This window comes from Seriola aureovittata, chromosome 20, assembly GCF_021018895.1.
Source record: "Seriola aureovittata isolate HTS-2021-v1 ecotype China chromosome 20, ASM2101889v1, whole genome shotgun sequence".
NCBI lineage: Eukaryota > Metazoa > Chordata > Actinopteri > Carangiformes > Carangidae > Seriola > Seriola aureovittata.
In genome coordinates, this window is record NC_079383.1 from 1,814,157 (window position 1) to 1,834,270 (window position 20,114).

General features: G+C 40.9%; 1 protein-coding gene across 1 annotated transcript in view; it reads right to left on the reverse strand.

Annotated features, from left to right (window-relative positions):
- The window catches only part of vopp1b (VOPP1 WW domain binding protein b), a 39,941-nt gene that overhangs the window by 15,808 nt on the left and 4,019 nt on the right, over positions 1-20,114 (reverse strand). Inside the window, exon 2 of the mRNA XM_056364771.1 lies at positions 6,247-6,305. Coding sequence (XP_056220746.1) covers positions 6,247-6,305 — 59 coding nt within the window. The remainder of the gene's footprint in view (positions 1-6,246; positions 6,306-20,114) is intronic.

The window sequence follows — 20,114 nt, forward strand, 5'->3', positions numbered from 1 at the left end:
AAATAAAACAAACACGACTGAAATGTTGAAATAAGATAAAATGAAAAGAATGAAGAGAAAGTTGAGCCTTAAAAAAATAATTGAATAACTAGAATTTATAATAATTGCTGTGTGAAGTCCTGAATAAAGGCTAAAAAGTGTTTTGTTTGGCCTTGTGAACACAAAATCTCCATAACGCCTTGAGGGATTTTCTTCAAATTTGGTACAAATGTTCACTTGGACTCAAGGACGAACTGATTAGATTTTGGTGGCCAAAGGTCAAAGGTCAAGGTCAGTGTGCCCTAGTTAACTTATAATCAGTATGCTTGTTCTTCATGACTCCTAACTGCACAGATTTGACGGAGAAGAAATCTGTATTTATGGATCTGGAGCTCATTGATCAGACAAACATTTCCATCAGTTCTGGATCGTGTCACAAACTCAGCTGCTACATTTACATGAGTGTGCCATGGTGAAACTACAATGGTCTCCTTTCCTTTCCTAAAGGAAGGGTCCAGTGTTTCCTATCCTAAAGGAGATAAGAGAGGAAGCACTGAAGCTCCTTTCCTTATCATTTAGAGAACCGGATCAGCTCAGTTTGAACCTTCCTAAGCAAAAAAGACTTTTCGACCGCAGCCTATTGACAGTATATCGCTGCCTTTAACATGCACCAGTTGATGTCCTGGCCACTTGGGGGCAGCAGACCAAGCTGTAAGACAACACTGACATATTACCACCCTGTAAAGCTATTAGATCTAAGCTTTTGCAAACAGCTGCATATTTCCACATCGAGCTGAAGATTATACTTTCTAACTTTGTCTGCCTGCAGTTTGGTGATGCTGCTTGGGTTGATGAGGGAAAACCAAAACAGTGAAGGTGTGGTTCTGTAAAAGCAAAACAACAAACTGAAATAAACTAAAAGTGGCCAGTATGTAGAGCTGAGGGGAAACTGCAGAGTTAGTGAGGTAAAGACCAGAGGTTTCCCTTGCCAGTTACAGAGAATTACTTGTTTTATGCAGGACTGAGAGCTCAATATAGCGCACTGACATTTCCTCCACTATAACAAGCCTCAGAGCAACAGACGCAGGTGGATTGTAATGTTGCCATTACTCACACTTTTCTGCTTCGTAAACAAAACTTTTAAAAAGTTTCATTTTAAATGGCAAACCCTGCAGCCTGGGAGCCAAATATTCAGAACAGAGGCCAACTGTGATTGATCAGTCCATGGAGAGCAACAGCTGAAATAACAACAAGGGGTGTGTGTGTGTGTGTGTGTGTGTGTGTGTGTGTGTGAGATGGATGATAGTGGATAGCCAGCATGACAGTGCATACCTCAGACTCCCAGTTCTGTCTGGCTCTAGAGCGATAGACTAGGGGATGAGCAGCCGCTGTCCCTGGAGGCCTCAGCATGAAAACCAGTGGAATCTGCACTGTGCCACATAGAGGCCGGACCCTGCTGTACTTCCCGCCTGTCAGCATTTATTAATATTCTTTGAACTGGAGGTACCGCAGAGAATTTAGAAGAAACCCCCAGAAGATCCTGATCTGGAAATAATAAGATCTTTTCTCCAAATTATGAGACGCAAGTCATAATAATAAAGATTAAGTCTTTGATTTATATAATAAACTTCTGCATTCTGAACCTTAAAGTTATAAGCTGTAACTTTTCCACATTTGTTGAGTTGTGTTCTTACATGATCACAAATGTTTCCATCAATTCTCAAACCAGAGAAACCTGGGATTTCAATCCCGTTAACGCTCCGTTTAATTGGTCGCCTGTCAATGACATCATATCCTCTTTGATCATGTGTCAGTGTGTTTGTCTGACAGAAGCTCAACAGCGACTTTTATCTAGTTTTAAGTCACAGACACTTTTTACACCTCGGTGGTTTTCAGCTTGTTATTTGAACCTGATGATTTTAGTCGTTGCACGTCTGGATCTGAAGTTATCAGAGGAACAAGCTGAGGAAATGTTAGACAGCTCAGCTCAGAGACGTCCTGTGTTGGTGAATCACTGATTTTTTACACTGCTTTATTCAGCGTTTCTCCTGAATTTAATCCTCTGGTGTGTTTGTTGTGGAGAGGAGGAAACCTCTGTGGATCATTCAGCTGCTGGTAAAAACCTGCTGAACGCCTGGTTCATAAGTTATCAGAGAAACAGTCAGAACAAAGGTTAGCATCAGTCTCAGCTCCAGCTCTTCCCTGAGTCTCTGTCCTCCGTACAGCGTCGCTCAGACTCTGACTTTAACTGTGAAGCTGCTTCATTCAGTGTTTTTGTTATAATCACAGGGGCTGTTTGATTTCCTGAACCGCTCACACTGAGGGGATCCAAACCGGGAGGAGCTTACGGTAATGGTTGTGACGACAACAACTCCCACGCTATTTCACGATGTCACCCAACGCCGTCTTTTGTTATTGTTTTGATTGAGAGACGCCTCGAGGCAGAAGTTACAGACGTACGTTTTAAATACTGTCAAAAAATATATATAAATAATTTTTAAGCAAATTTATTTGAACGCTCAAGACAAAGAATCGAATTGTGAGTTACCCTGAATCTAAAAACGTGTCTGTGATTTGATTCTAATAATTGTGATGTAAACTGCAGTAATCAGGCTGTTTACTTGTGTTTGTTAAGATAAAACTGCCTCCATGAGTTGTGTATCACAGTCGCTGCTGCTGCTGCTGCTGCTCGAATAAACAATGAATAATAAACACTGCTGCCGAGATGCAAATCACTGCACTGGACTTGTTTTAGTAAAACTGCAATACAAAAAAAAAAGGCCTCTGAATGGATTTTAATGTGGTATCAGCATTGTTTCTGCAGCAGACACTGAATCATTATTATCAAGAGGAAAATTAGTCTTTTACCTTCTGTCTTAACATACCGTAACTATCTGTGTCTATGGGCCTGATTATGTAGTTTTATCATTTATTTGTGCAAATAAAAACCAAATAACACGAGTGAATAATGAGGAGAACTCTTTATTCATGTAAATGAGGTGTCACTAATTTATCGACTCATCTTATCTGTGTCGAATCAGTGTTATCCTTGAATAACAGGAATTGTCCTTTCATCTGTTTTTCATTTTAATAGCAGCGTTTTGTCTTCGTAGGGACAGATGTGCAGGACCAAACACACAATCACACAGGGAACAAGAGACAGATTGAGCCGTCCAGTTAAAAGAATTACGGTCTTTTCTCTGGAGAAATGAACAGCGAGGCCTGAAAATCCTCCCTTTAAGGCTCTTATATTTGGCTTCAGGCAAAGAAACGCTGCGTCGGGGAAAAGGCAGAGGTGGAGGAAAGGATGTGTTAAGAGCCTTACTCCAGGAATTAGGCTAAAACCCTCTGGATGGATTTGGTTTGGGCTTGAAATTAACAAGGGGGCAGGATTTTCCTGTAATTTCTCAGCGTATAAAACATGTGACTGGTACGGTAAAGAAGCCCATCGAACCCCACCCACATGCAGATGCTACAGTTTAACAGATGTCCCCTAAACGCCTCACATGCAGACTAATGACAGAAGCTACAGATTCACAGATGTCCCCGAAACGCCTCACATGCAGACTATCAGTAGACACTACAATTTTACAAATGTACCCTAAACGCCTCACATGACTGACTATTGGTTGATGCTACAGTTTTACAGATGTGCCCTAAATGCCTCACATGCAGATTATTGACAGAAGCTACAGATTCACAGATGTCCCCTAAATGCCTCACATGCAGATTATTGACAGAAGCTACAGATTCACAGATGTCCCCTAAACGCCTCACATGCAAACTATTGGCAGACGCTAGTTTTACAGATGTACCCTAAACGCCTCACACGTAGACTATTGGCAGACGCTACAGTTTTACAGATGTCCCCTAAACGCCTCACACGTAGACTATTGGCAGACGCTACAGTTTTACAGATGTCCCCTAAACGCCTCACATGTAGACTATTGGCAGACGCTACAGTTTTACAGATGTCCCCTAAACGCCTCACATGTTGACTATTGGTATTAACATTTCTGCTGAAGTAGGTAAATAACATCGCTGCGATGTCATTGAGGTTTTACTCATATTTCTTTTCAAATACAGATTTATTCTTTTGTTTTTGTTTCCTCTGTGGTTTTCTGTTTTTGTATGTTGTATTATTATTTTTTTTGTATCTTATGGGCCACATGAAACTGTTCAGATTGCTGTTGTTGAAGCTGAAGAGAGAAACAGGAATTGAGGGCTCAGAGGAAGAGGACAAAGAAAGTGGAGGAGAAAGGAGGTTTTTCCTGTGAGTTGTTTTTCATTACCGAGGTAATCTCTCCTCACTGATGCTCTCTGCCTCTCCACCCTCCCTCTCATGTCTGAGTCCAGCAGCTAGAAAGCAAAGAAGTGTGGGAGAAGCCTGTTGTATGTCTGAATCAGTAAAACACAGCGTGAGTCTGAACCTGCGGTGAACAACAGCTTTGGTAATGAGCACCGACTGGATCTGAATTTAATCTGCTCAGCGTTCAGTTGATGAACCCACTGAGAGATTTAACCAACAAGCCATCCAACTTTAACGAGCTGAGGTAGTGCCCCTACTGTGGCAGTCGACTGGACCTTTGTTGTCATGGTTACAATAATAAATAGGTGGCTAATGTTGGACAGAACAAACAACAACCACTGGTTCCAAATTGAAAACGAACAGCAGCTTCCTGTGGCAGAGTGCCAGTTCACGCCAACCTGCTCCTAACCTCATCGCTCTTTATACGACATCACCTGACTTCCTCCTTTGCTCCTGTCATACTTTCTATGACCAGGTTACGTCCCTGTATATCAGAAACAATATGAACCATCTGAGTGAAAGTTTGTCATAACTGCTGTGAAGTCTTGAGTAACGGCTAAAAAGTATTTTGTGAGGTCACACTGACCTTGACCTTTGACCTTTGAGCACCAAACTCTAATCAGTTCATCCTTGAGTCCTAATGAATGTTTGTTCCGTCAAGTTGTTACTGAGACATCGTGTCCACGAGAATGAGACGGACGGACAACCTGTAAACAAAATGGCTGCCACTCTGACTGTCGCTGGTGCGGAGGAATAAAAATGTGAGAAAAAAATTAATTAATTTCCATCTACTACTGTAATGTGAATATAAATAAAATCTGATTATTAAGTCTGATATAAATACCATTGAACTGGGAAAATTGAGGACAATAAAAACAACAATGCTGGTTTTCAGGTTGATGTGACGGAGTGGTCTCTCTGTAAATTTAACTTTCTATTTAATTACTTCCTTAATTTTTTTTTTTTTTTAACTGTAACCACCTGTAATCAGGTTTTCGTGCCCTGACTTATTATCTAGGACTAACAGGGAGCAGCATCTGCTTTACTGTATCAGGAGTCAGCGGATGCGACTGGTTCACATTAGGAGAAATAGACTTAATTCTGCTCTGTCCATTTCCTGCGGTGATCTCATTTTGATGTGTACAGTACTGCTATCAGCATCATTATCACTTCCTGCATGTATTTCATAATAAGTGCATTTGGCCTGCACTGTGCAGTTTACAGTTAGTGAACGTTTCCAAACATTCATAGTTTTTTAAAACTAGATTCAGACATTTTAAGCACTTTGATTTGTTTTGAAATTTATTTTATTACATGTTTACCAAAGTAAACAAACGAGCTTGGTGAACAGCAACTGCAAAATACCATCCAAATACACCGTAGATCTACATTTGGACAATCAGCTTTCCCCATAAAGGGCTGTCAACTCTGGAATACATCACCAACTGAAATCTAATTAAATATATAAATTCTAGGTCATTTTATCTGTTGTATATTGTTTTTGTTTGACTATTTGTAGGTTTGTGCTGTTGTTGTCTCATTTCAATGAACATCTTTATATTTTTTAGCTAATTGTAAGATATTATAACAGCTATGAACTCTTTGTGCAACACATTAGTTTTAAAATCTATGTTAAATTGCTTTATCTCTATTAAATAAATAAATAAACAAAAAATAATAAGTGATAAGTGATGATATAAATAATTAACAATAAACTTTTAGCATCTGGAGAAAAAAAACAACAACCTGCAAAGCCCTCCATCATTCAGCAGATCTGACGCGGTGCCATCATCCTAAACCTGTTGGCTGAATGTGTCTCAGTTCGTCTTCACACACTGGGCTGCAGCCCATCAGTGTGGGTTGGTAAATGCCCACAATGATGGACACTGAAGGTTTTTGTTGTGCAGAGATTCAGTTTCATTGGTGTGAAGCTGTGGAAGGAACACTGTGGTACTTACATGAAGTAGATGGGGTATCCGCCTTCAAAATACCAGCAATACTTTTTTGCTTCTACACACTGAAAAACAGAGAAGGACAGAGTGAGGTAATGATTTAAGAAAGCAGAAGAACACAACACAGCTTGGATGTTAGTGCTGCACAAATCTTTTTCAAACGTCAGCCACTGTTGGGCAACATGGATGGTGACGACTCTCTCGCCACACGAGAGTCTCACGAGGTCGAAGAGTTCGACTTTCTCCTGAACCTGTAAACCTCTGACGAGGTCCGTGTCTCCTGGACCTGAGCTTAGGTACTGATCCGTATCAGCTACCAGGATGATGGTTTTTGGACGCTCCCGGATGTTTTAATTGGCCTTAACTGATCTTTCGACACCAGGCGGATGGATGTGAGCTACTTTTGAGAAGCTAAAGCTGTTTTTGCACATTGAGAGCTCCAGTCCAGACCTGAGAGGAGTTTCAGAAAGCAGGTTTAACCAGTAAAAACCAAACTTCTGTCAGTAAGTCAGGCTCATTTCAGGAATTTCTGTTTCATAAAGAAGGTTTAAATTAGACTGACCTCAGAAAAAACTTGGTCCAAGTCAGGTTAGATTTAAGGAACTGTTTCATTTAAGGTTTCTGTCTGACTGAAACCCAGTGTTTTGTCTATAGTTCCACCCTGAAGGTTCCTCTTTACCTCTTTAACTGTGAGCAATCCGTTTGTTCACAGTCTGAAGTCACTTTTTCACTCAGTCTTTACAGTTTTCTAGCTGATGGATGAAGCTTTACAAGTTCTTCTCTCTTTAAATGTCAATAAATAAAAGACCCAAATACCCACAAATCCAGTTATTATGAATGTCAATCTGAAGATATTTAAGCAGTATTTTCACTGTTACATCAAATAACACATCTTATTATCTTGTGATACAATAAATAACCTGGCTGTCATCCTATTTCATATATATCTTTCATCTTACATATATCTATACATTTCTTTTCAGCACTTATACAAACAAAGCTCAAATGAATGGCAGGACTTGAACCCACAGTGAGTTCAGCTGGAGTTGAACTCGCTGCTCCTCAACAACACGCTTCTCTTGTACTTTGTTCACTTCACTGATTCGCTGTAATATTCTACTCTCCATATTATATGATGTCTCGGGTCTGTGTTTCAAAGTCATGAAATAAACCAGACTTCACTCAGTCTGCTCACATCCCCTCCAAACCAGCTTTATGAAACAGAATTATCCTGGTTCAGTTTGTTGGGTTAATTCGAGACACCAACACTTTTCTGAAACGCCCGCCTGGTGTATAATGATCCAACATTAACGGACACCTACACATACAGTAAGTGTAGAGAGGGTGAAAAGAGAAACCATGACTAAGAGACATTAAGCTAATTTTAAAAATGATATTATTCTAGTTTTCAATAGAGATTTCTGGTTATAAATGAAGGCCGACAGCAGAGACAGCAGAGACCCTTCATCTGAATTCATCACCCTCATCAAAGCCATTTTGACAAATTTGAAACAGGTCAACAGCCAACACCAGGATCCCCCTTCATCCTCTGAGTATGAACCTGTTTGCAGCAGGAGCCAGGCATCAAGGTAACGTCAGAAAGACTTTGGACTCTAACAATGAAATTTGGGATGACGCCAACGTTGGATAATTGACATGAGACATTTGGAGGACGTTTAGCAGAAGGTTGGTTTTACTCACAACCAGAATTTCGGTATTTTGTCCGTCGGGAGACGTTAGATTTTGTAACTTAACAACTTAAAACCAACAAAAAATCAACGTCAGCTGTCGTCAGTTTTCCTCTTGAATTAATGTTGGCGTTACACGTTGTCCTGACACTGATTTTGGTCACCTACATTCAGCCGAATCTCAAGGTCTAATGGTGGCGGCGGCAGCTGCGTGCCTGCAGGGTTATTTCCATTACTGGCCTCCGTTCAGGATACGATGCTGGCAGGCTGGAAACAGCCTTTAATTAACCGTCTTTGAAATGATCTCCCTCTATGAAAATACAGCTGCTTTGTTGTGGCGTAGAGGATTTTCAGCTTTATCATTCTACATCCTGCAAAGGAGCGGTGTGGGACAGAGAGAGTGTTGAGAAGAAAGAGAGAGAGAGAAGGTGAGAAAGGAGACGAGGAGGATGGAAGTGAATCACACTGCAGGGATGGGGCTTGCCTCAGGGTGGCAGGCAGCGAACACACCATCACTTTCCATTAAAGTGGAGACATCCTCTCAAAGATAACGAGCTGAACCGGAGTCTCAGTGCAAATGAAAACATGCGGTTTTTGATACGGTTATGAAATTGATATGACATTCGCGCATATCATGTTTTTAATGCACTGAACTCTATTAACTCCTGGTGGTGATAAAAAAAATTTAAATAAAGAAAAAGACAATGGGAATTAAAAGAAGTGCAGTGAAGTGGAAACTTTGGTGTTTTGTCTGCAGGTACAGAAGCTGCTCAATCAGTTAAAGCAGCAGTGAACAAACACACACACACACACACACACGTGACGTTCTCTACTGACGCGTCCTTACCGATGAGATATACCATTTTATATTTAAGTCGTTTTCAGATTTCTCTCGCCCTCATCAGACTGGTGCAGTGCAACTGAACCGGGAAATTACAAAAGCAAGATGTCAGCTTCAATGTAATGTTGTCTGATCCTGTTCAGTAATGAAATATTTAATGTTGATTTTAAAAGCTCCATATTTAAATTAAGTGTTGATCCATAAGAAGATGTATTCACCTCCTCGTGGTTGTATACCTCCGCCACTCAGACAAGTTCCAGGTTACATCCGTTTATCCAGAGTCATAAAATATGAGCCATGTGTGAAATCTTGTCATAATTTCTTGAGTTATTATTATTGTTCAAATTTTTTTATTGGCTTTTTATATTGCAAACACATACAACACAGTCAGCAAGGCTGCCAACAGCAGTCACAAAATATATGGAAAATAAAGCAACAATAATAACATAAAATGTATATATAAAAAATAAATAAATAAAATAAAATAAATAATAATAATAATAAAACAAAACAAAAAACAAAAAAAGAATACTAATAATAAAAACAATGACAGAAACTAAAATTAAAGCGTACAATTTTAAACCCGTTACAGAGATGATTTCCAGTTACACTAAATAAGGCGCCTGGCTAGTAGGGATGAAAAGGCGATGGCATCCGACTGTGCCCTAGATATCGCCACCTCAGCAGGGGCCACACCGAACAATGCGATTTCAGGAGAAGGGCTTATCTCTTCGTTGCAGATATAAGAGAATGTGTCAAAAATTGAGGACCAAAACTGTACCAACTTTGGGCATGTCCAAAACACATGATAGAGGGTGGCCAGAGCCTGGGAGCATCGGGAGCAGGTCGGATCCACATCTGGATATATCCTGGCCAGTTTACTTTTAGACAAATGGAGTCTGTGGAGCACTTTGAACTGGAGCCAACCATGTCTGATACAAATTGAACTTGAGTGTACTCTCCTAATTGCACTTTCCCAGCAATCATCTGAAACTTCACATCCCAGTTCCTCCTCCCACGCTGCCCTAACATTATTAAGTGAAGGAGGGGCTATCATTTGAATTCTCTCATACAGTCTGCTCACTCCCCCTCTTTGGTCTGGATCTCCACCCAAACACTCCTCTATCCAGTCATTTGGTGGGAGTGACGGAAAGGAAGGAAAATGCTTACAAACAAAGCCGCGCACCTGCAGATATCTTAATGGATGTGATCTGGGAATATTGTACTCGCTTACAAGCTGCTCAAAAGACATGAACACACAGTCCTTGAAAAGATCCTTCACCCGTTTCAGACCATTCCTGAACCATAACCTAAAGGCTGTGTCCGTGAGTGAGGGCGGGAAGAGTGCATTAGCTGAGACTGGGAGAGAGGACGTAGCTTTCCTATGTTTGAACTGAGTCCTAAATTGAGACCATATTCGTAGTGAGCCACTCACAATAGGGTTGTTTGTGAGGCGCTGTTTACTAAGTGGTAGTGGTGCACATACTAAAGAAGGTAGGGACACAGGATGGGTGGAGTATTGTTCCATTTCAATCCATACAGGTCCATCCCCCTCATAAAATGCAGAGACCCAGTATGACAATTTATAAATATTAGCCGCCCAATAGTATTGTAGAAAATTTGATAATGCTAAACCTCCAGCCTCTTTCTGTTTCTCAAGATGCGCCCCCCTTATCCGTGGGATGGTCTTATTCCATATAAAGACGGATATTGATTTATCTAACTCTTTAAAAAAGGACTTTGGGATAAAAACGGGCACTGTATTAAACAACAATAAGAACCTGGCCATAATTGTCATTTTAACAGAATTGACTCTGCTGGCAAGCGATATATGCAGTGCTGACCAACGGACAAGGTCCTGCTTGGCCTTCTCTAGGGCTGGTTTAAAATTCTGTTTGAATAAATCACTGTATTTACGTGTTACTGATACACCTAGATATGTAAAAGTGTCACGAGTTTCTTTTAGTGGATATATGTCGAAGGACATCCGTTGAGCCTGGTCGTTAATAGGGAAGAGCAGACTCTTAGTAAGGTTGATTTTGTAGCCTGAGATCTTCCCAAAGCTAGAGATAATTTCTAATGCCTTAGGTATAGAGATAGAAGGGTTGGACAGATAGAGTATCAGGTCGTCCGCATATAAAGACAGCTTGTGAGTTTGCCCCCCCCTCTGTCAATACCCCTGAGCTCCTCAGTACAACTGCCAGCGGTTCCATGGCCAGGTCGCATAAAAGCAGGCTCAGGGGGCAGCCCTGTCTGGTCCCCCTACATATAGGAAAATAATTGGAAATTGTCATATTAGTGCGAACTGAGGCCAGCGGTGTAGCATACAAGACCTTTATCCAGGAACAAAAGGCTGGTCCAAAACCGAACCTCTCCAGAGTTGCAAATAGATATTGATATTCAATACAATCGAACGCTTTGTGTGCGTCGAGGGAGAGCAAGACCTCTGCAGATTGTGACCTTTCCGGAGAATAAAGAATATTAAAAAGCCTACGTACATTGCTATAAAGCTGCCGCCCTGTAATAAAACAATGTTTGCATTGTCGGTATCAAGCTTAATTTCTGCTCTCAGTTGGTCGACCTGGTTCCAGATTTCAGTAGCTCGTGTCTCCGCCTTGGCGAGCGGTTCAGTCCTCAACTCGGCGATTGCTTGGAGGATAGCTTCACAAGTCAAGTGCAGCGGCACATGTGGTGTCTTCATCATCCTCTGGGCTAACGATAACTCTGGAGCTAGCTCTTGTGTCAGGCGCTTTTCGGGGGTTTTTAGACATTTTTGGCCGGTGTAGAGTCAAAATCCCAAACCCGGTGCAGGGTCTCAGCTGCGGTTATGAGTGCACCTCGAGGTCTTCACATTAAATAGCTGCTTCTTGATTTTTAAAGTGTGTTGGCGAGGAGCTCAGTGAAAACACATCCTCACATGGCACCGCTCACACCGGAACGCCATAATTTCTTGAGTTAAAAGTGTCAAAATCTTGTAAGGTTTGGATGGTGGGTCCAGGTGGGCGGGGCTTGGTGACTGCTTTGTTGTGACATCACAAAGTTCCAGAAGTCCTGACGGCTGGTTTTAAGGCTCAGTTTCTGAATACAGGCTGTGTGCATTTCTCTGTGGACTGAGGCTTTGATACTTTCACAGTATTAATATAGAAGCTAGAGCTGATCTATAATCACACTACACATGGACACAGACCTTTACACTGGAGGAGCTCTAAGAGTTTTGTGGGCAATGCCTCGTTTTTATGTGACTGCTGATGATAGGACTACGGAAGATTTATAACGCCTAAATTGAAACAAACCAAACAAAGAAATAGTGAAATACAATAAACATTGTTACATATGTTTCTTTTTTATGTGTAGAATTACTCTGTTTATAATTAAATGGAATACATATGAATAGTTTTTCATTGTGTTGTCCAGCAGGGCAGAACTTATGATGGATGTATCTAAAATCAGCTGAGCTCATCTTGGGGAGGGAGGAAAAGTAAAAGTTTGCTTTTATCTTTACCGAAGTCCAAAAACCTGTTTTCAGCAGAGTGATAAACATGGTCCCAGGAGAACACAACAAAACCCAAAACCCATGTGTAACAGTGTGGAGGGCAGAGCTGCAGGGTGGCATCATGGCAGGTGGAGTTGTTTTGGCGGCTCACAACAGGCACAATGGGTTATTTGTCAGACTACTGGTGGAGAATGGGACCATACTGTGTCACTGGGGCTGGGAAGTAATGGCAGAAACAAATACACACACACATTCACTCACACACACACACACACACACACACACACACACTGAGAGGGACAGGAAGGAAAGCATCCCATCCCCTCTCACCGAGACAATGTACATCCACTCTATTTGTCCAGACTGAGTTGTGTTATCATTGTGGTCACTGGTGGGAAATCCCCTCCACACAGGAAGTGTGTAATCAAATCATCAGATCTTAATCTTTTGTCTCTGCTCTCATCTTTTTATATATTTTGATTTAAAGCTGAGGAGCAGCTGGATTAATGCTCCGATTTTAAATGACGGCTCAAACATTTGTTCTTACAAATCATAAGCAGGAGAAAAACTGGAGAAAATTACTCAAAGGCAGGATAAGCAAAACTCTCAACCACGGATAAAATGTATGATGTAGAAAAAACATACAGTGCATTCAGAAATTATGAGTTATCGAGGGCAGATTAATGAGGGATTTTTAAAATGTTTTATTTTAGCATGAGGCTGCAACATGACAAAATGTGAAAAAAGTGAAGGGGTCTGAATACTTTCCGAATGTGACGTATACACTTGATTAAATCCTGCAGGAGTCTTATTGTTTTCAGGTTGTCCGTCCGTCTCAATCTCGTCAACACAATCTCTCTGTAAAACCTCGAGGGAACAAACATTTATTTGGACTCAAAGATGAACTGATTAGATTTTGATGGTCAAAGGTCAAAAGGTCAACTTCACTGTGACATCATAATGTTCTGCAAAACACCTCTGGCTATTATTCGATGCTGTAACCCAGATTTGAAGCTACAGTTTCCTCATGTGACGTGGGCCTGTTACTGTGCAAACACACTGAAACAGGGAATGTTGCTGCCGTCGGTTTTCTGATGCAGCCCGTCTAACGACGCATCCCATCTGTGCAATCAATGCAATCATTAACGCGTTTCCTCATCAATTACTTTTGCTGATATTTGTCAAAAACTGAAGACTCACGGCACTCAACTCGGCAGGTGTGTGTGCAGCTGAGTGTGTGTCGTCAGGCTCGTGTTGTTTTGAGGTGGAGGCCCGTGGTTGTAAAATTTATAAATTTAAAGTAACCGGCTGTCTGTCTCATCTCACAACATCCAGGCCAACGTTTTCTTTATGTGACTCAGTTGTACAGAAACAGGATTAAACTGCAGTACTCATATACTCATACTGCACATTGTTTTTAAAATTTTATAAGTTTTTCACATTTTTATATTTATATTTAAGCTACCTTACTTGCAGTAATTTATCATTTTCTTCCTTCTATATTCAATGTTTCAAATTCCTCATATGTGAAAAACCTACTTGGCCTTAAACCTATATAAAACAATCGCTTTAATTTCACAGCTCTTGACCTTGTTGTCATCCGTCCACGTTAGTTTGGACCTGATCGTTATCCTGTCCCCGACACTCTGCCAGCAACGGTCACCGTCCAGCTCTGTTCATTGTCTCTCTCTAATTAGAGCTCAGTGAAAGCGCTGACAGGAGAGGAAAATGTCCCTCTGTGCTCCCGCAGGACAAAAATGACCGTTACGCAACCACAGAGAGTGTTTTCCTGTTTTAAAAGCAGCTCAGACGGGTTTTGGCTAGAGGACATTCAAAGGGATGAATAGTTCAAATGATTCTACGCTGCACATTAAAGCTTTAGAAGCAGGTGTGTGTGTGTGTGTGTGTGTGTGTGTGTGTGTGTGTGTGTGTGTGTGTGTGTGTGAGAGATCAGGATGTGCTTTGCCTTTGAAGTCGCAGGATGCTGCAGATGAGATTGTGGAAGGAGACGGGTGTGAAAAGTCAAACATTGCTGAACGTTGCTGATCTTCAAACTCAGTGAAATTTTGCCGGTCTGCAGTGTGTTACGTAAGTGTTATCATTTTAAATCACTGCGAAAACACTTTCTTATTATTGTTGATTTTAAGGCTGTTTAATCTCTAATTTTGGTTTAAGTGATTTTATATTGACGACCACTTTTCAGAAATATCTCGACTTCAAAAGGGTCAAAAATTGATTTTGGATAATTACACAGCTGCATCGATATGAACCTTTATAAACCCCTGATGGTCACATTTCTCTTCCTCCTTTAAAATCTATTCCTTTGCTTTATTCTACTCCTCTGTACGTCGCTCCTCATCCGTCCACCTCCTCCTCTACTTCCTATCTTATTGATCTCCGCCCGGCCCCACCGACGACTCTGCCATTAGCGTGCAGCAACAGGCCAACAAGCAGCATCTGATTGTCAGTGTGTGTTTGGCCTGATGTGGAGACAGCAGTTAAGAGGAAACAGAGCCGGGGGGGCAGGAGGAGGAGGAGGAGGGAGGGATTCAGCGTACAAGAAGTACATCTTTATTCTGCTGTTCTGCCTGGATGTATTAGTGGTAGTTGTTACTGTTTCTCCAGGTTTCACTGCTTCATATTGATCAAATCATGATCCAAATACTGAGTGTAAAATGTACATTTTGCTGATTTCTACATGTGAACAGTAACATCTCACACACAGTTATCTATTTAAGATCATGCTTGTAAGAACTGTAAAATGTTTCTGATGAAGGCCTGGAGACCGAAACGTTGGGACAGTCAATAAATTGTGATGATGAGCGAGAGCAGCTGTACCTGAGACATTTGGCTGTCAGAATATCTTCATTAAGAAATGGAGATACATCGTCCACGCTCAAATGAAAAAACAATCAACTGTCCAATCACAGCCTCGAGGCAGAACCATGGGCGGGGCTTAGCACCACTGACGAGCTCATGTCAGCCCTGATTTGTTTAGGTTCGTGGATTTTAAATCGTCTATATACACAGGCCTGATGAGGAGGTCTGTCTGAAGTCACCTGCACTGACAGAAGTCATGTTTGAGATGTTGGTGGTAGTAATCACCCAAAGAGCCGACCGGGTTTTTAATGACTCTGCGGAGGTTGGACAAATGTGTGAAAATATTGTTTTTGTCACTACCAGTGAGTTTGTACAACTTCCAGATTCATGCAAACAGCCGTCATCTGTCAGAGAGTGCCAACAACGATCAACCCAGAGATGACAGTGACGGACTGAATCCGCCCCCACAGTCACGCAACGTATAAATCAGCCAGCAGGTCAAACTGTGGTGAACCGAAGTCCTCACATCACCGTCAGTCGAGCTGCAGTTCCACGAGATTCTTTACCTCCCACTGATACTGAGGGATCTATCTTAATGATCCAAAGCTCGTGGTCTGACGCTCGTGGCGCCGGTACATGTAACGTATGTCCATGTCATTTTCTTCTTCATTTTTTTAACTATTTTAACGGCAGAAAAAACTGCCGCTGCTCCAGGTGCACGGCTCAGAAGAGTCGTACTTAGTCTCTTAATTAATCATGGGAGTGTTTTGGCTGCAACATCCAATAAATCAATCACAGCGCCATCACCTTTAACAGCCAGGTGAGCCTGCACTGAAAACAGCCCTGACGGACCAGTGAGTCCGGTCCTGACACACACACACACACACACACACACACACCACACACACACACAACACACACACACACACCACACACACACACACACACACACACACACACACACACACACACACACACACACACACACACACACAGGACACTGAGGGGAAATAAAGGACTGAGTGAATCAATGCTCTGAGCACAGCTCTACAAGTACGCAACAGCACAAATCACAATGTCAGACATATTTCATGTTTATTATAAGAAGTATAAATTAATTTTTAGTTCATAATGAAACTGTGGTGAAACTAATTTAGTCACGGTGAAGAATGGGAAACGCTGCAGCACTCTGTCGTTAATGCGTCCTTAAATAACAGTGAAATACGGAGCCGCTGACTTCAGACCAGGTTTTTGTTGGTCACTCACACAATCACTTCCTGCTGCCTCAAAATAGCAATGCACCAAAAATGCACCAAAAATGCACCTGACCATCATTTTAAGACCAAACACCCATGGGTGCACAGACAGGCAAGTGTATCTACCAAAAATGTAAAATGTGGAAATTTTTTCTATTTTAATTGATGACACTTCTGCAGGTTTTTTTCTTTGTCACTTTTGTTTCACTTCTGTGCTGAAATGGGATTTGAAGACAAGATCAAAAAGATCAAATCATGTAAATCAACGTTAGAATATCATTATATGGGCCGGTTGTTGTCATTCAATTTCATAACCTCTACTGAATCTAGACGCGAGGAGACAAACCTTGATCATACAGTGCATGGCAATGCAATCGTACTCCAATTATAGGAACAGAAAAGGCCTGGAAATGGAGCGTTTACTGACGGATGACTGCACGCAGAGAGGCCGCTCTGTCACGAGGAGGGAGATGGTGGCCTGAACTAGTCACGTCAAGATCAAGAGGTTGTCTGTGCGGTGTAAGACACAGAGGCCGGAGAATATCAGAGCATCACCAGGATGCGACGGATGCTACAGAGGCTAATTCAGGAAGCTAGCACGCTGTCGGCTACAACTTCTTTTTCTAGCGTGTATTGCGTACATATTTTGGAAAACTGGTTCCATTAAAAGTCGGCTGAATTAGCTGTTAGCAGCTCCTGTTTGATGATGTACAGACAAGTGTACTGAGGAAAACTTACACGTCTGATGTTTCTCAGGCCGGTTCTGTTGCCGGTTTCACAAACATATTTCAGACCAGTAAATTTTTAATTTTATTTTGAAAACTAGAAGTTTCAGATTACATCCCTGTTTATCCAGAGTCATATAAAATATTAAGCATTTGTCATAATTGCTGTGTGAAGTCTTGAGTTATGGTTAAATTGTGTTTTGTTAGGTCACGCTGACCTTTGACCTGTGACCAACAAAATCTGATCAGTTCGTCCTTGAATCCAGGTCAATGTTTTTACCATATTTGAAGAAGTTCTATCAAGGTGTTACTGAGACATCGTGGGTCAGACGGATGGACGACCCGTAAACAATATGTCTCCAGCTCTGACTGTCACTGGCGCTGAGGCATAAAAAGTCTTAATTTACCCAGAATTCATTGTGCCACAGTTCGGCTTAAGATAGTCAAGAACTAAAACTGCTTTGTGCAACAGATTAATTCAGAGCTGTCATTATTTCTTGGTGGATTCATAAACATTTATTAGCAATGGACATAACGATATCCTCGTTATCCTGTGTGTGTGTGTGTGTGTGTGTGTGTCTCAGCTGCTGCTGCTTTAACTGCTGACCGTGTTGATTCACGAGCCAAATCAATGAGCCAAACATCAATAACTAACTTCCGCACTGACGCACCTCTGTCCCTACGTCACGCAGTAGCTTCACCTCACGCCCCTGAGATCCTGTTTGGATCTCGACGCCTTAAAACTGTTGTCGTCACCGAGGACGCCAAGGTCACGTCGTCAGTTTTGTTTCTGCGAATTTAGAGTTCGACATTCTGTAACTAGATTTTAACATTTAATGCTGATTCTGATTATTTTTTACTCTCAGTATCTTTAAATATATATGACTTACTACTTCTATTAATAATTAAATTCATTTGCACCTTTCATGTAAGAAATGCAGCTCAAGGTGCTTCACAACAAAGAAATTACTCCACATGAAAAACTGATATAAAATTAACATAGAAAACATTTTTTAAATATTTACGGACAATGAAATGGAAAATAAAATCCACTTGATAATAACAATGAGATAAAATTGAATAATAACTGCAGAAGAAAAAAGAATGTTATTTATTTATATTATCTTGACAGCTTTTAGGCAAAAAGATCTCTGCCTTTGCTGTGTGAAGAAGCAGTTGTTGCAGTGAAGAGCCTTTATATTAATTATTAAAACAAGAGAAAAAAGTAATGATAAATTTCCACAGGCTTCTTTTAGTGGTTAGTCAAACGTCTGAGGAGGAAGAGGATTCCACCAGAGGAACTTGAGCTCATGTCCTCAGTATTTCTAAAAGCCCTGTTACAGTATTGCTGTGACCTATTACAAGAATTAAATAAAACAGTTTGAATGTAAATGATTTGTGTTTCCTGGGCTTGAATTTGTGACAGCAGCCACATCAATACGTTTAGTGACTTCAAATGTCCAGAACAAGGTAACTAACGACATGAACTGTGATGGATTACCTCACACAAGTTTCAAGTCTTTGCACTTTCAAATTTAGTGAAGAGCTTTAGAGGGTAATAAAACATCAAAACAAAGAACAGAAATAGAAACAGAAAAGAGAAAAGAACAGAAGAAGGTTAGAAAAGACACAAACACTTAAAATAGCAGAGAGAACAGTGATTAAGACACAAGCAGCTCATTGAGTTTAGGTTATAATGACTACTGCTTTTAAACCAGCTGGTACAACATCAACAGGTTGAGGCTGTTTAATGTGCATGTAGACACAGTGTGATGTAATTATAAACTGTCAGTGTTAAATGTTGTTTCATGGAAAAAGATAGTAGGTAGAAGTTATGGTCTCAGGAATAAAGGAGGTGACGTTTATCAGTGACTGATATCACACTGCCTGTCGTTAGCATATCTATGATAACATTACAAATTATTAAAGCTCCTCCAGTGTAAAGGTCTGTGTCCATGTGTAGTGTGATTATAGATCAGCTCTAGCTTCTATATTAATACTGTGAAAGTATCAAAGCCTCAGTCCACAGAGAAATGCACACAGCCTGTATTCAGAAACTGAGCCTTAAAACCAGCCGTCAGGACTTCTGGAACTTTGTGATGTCACAACAAAGCAGTCACCAAGCCCCGCCCACCTGGACCCACAAGAGAGGATCAGAGCCTCCTCTCTTCTGATTGGCTCACCGACCTGTTGTTACTAGAGCTCCAGAGAGAAGCCTGAGAGAGGAGGTGTAAAACTACACTGAGATGAACCACAGATACATCTTCTTATGGATCAACACTTCAAATTAAACATCGGTGTAAAATATGGAGTTTTAAATATGCAAACAGCTGATTATCTGCTGCATATAAAGTCAACTTTTTTTGCTAGCCTCCATCAGTTTTTTTTTTGCTTTTCTCCTGTATACTTCAGCTTCAAGTCTTTTGTATCAATTAGCATAACACAGTTCATACCTAAAATTACTAATGTTACACTTATGTATTGCTTTGCTAAAACAGGAGCATTTCCAAAACCTATGACACAATCAGAGACCACCAAAGCAGATCAGAACACAGGTAATAACTGAACCACGCAGATGTTACTGTAATGCCCAGTCTCCTAGTCCCTAGGGGGACAGTAGTGGACGTCAAATTGCTCCTAACCCTGGCGCTCTGTTGCGTGACATTATGTAACATGAGATATTTCAAACTGAGCTTTCGTAATTATCCTGCAAAGTGTCCTGCAACACAAAAAAGGCAAAAAGCCTCTAAAATTAATCCAACATCTGTCTGAAATGGGGTCTTACACAACAGCATGGAAACAGTTTCTGAAGCTTCTACCACACTGGTCAAATGTTTGTTTGTTTGTTTGTTTGTTTGTTTGTTTGTTTAGGAAAATTAAAGTCAGATGCACAAATTCCAAAATGTCCAAAAACAGCAACCATCTGATCCCATGTGTCTGTAATCACCATAATTATAATTTTACAGTTGATAATAACCACCGATGATTAAATGATATGTCCCCGAAAACCAGATGGATGTCTGACGTCTGCCACAGTCCATCATTAAGAGG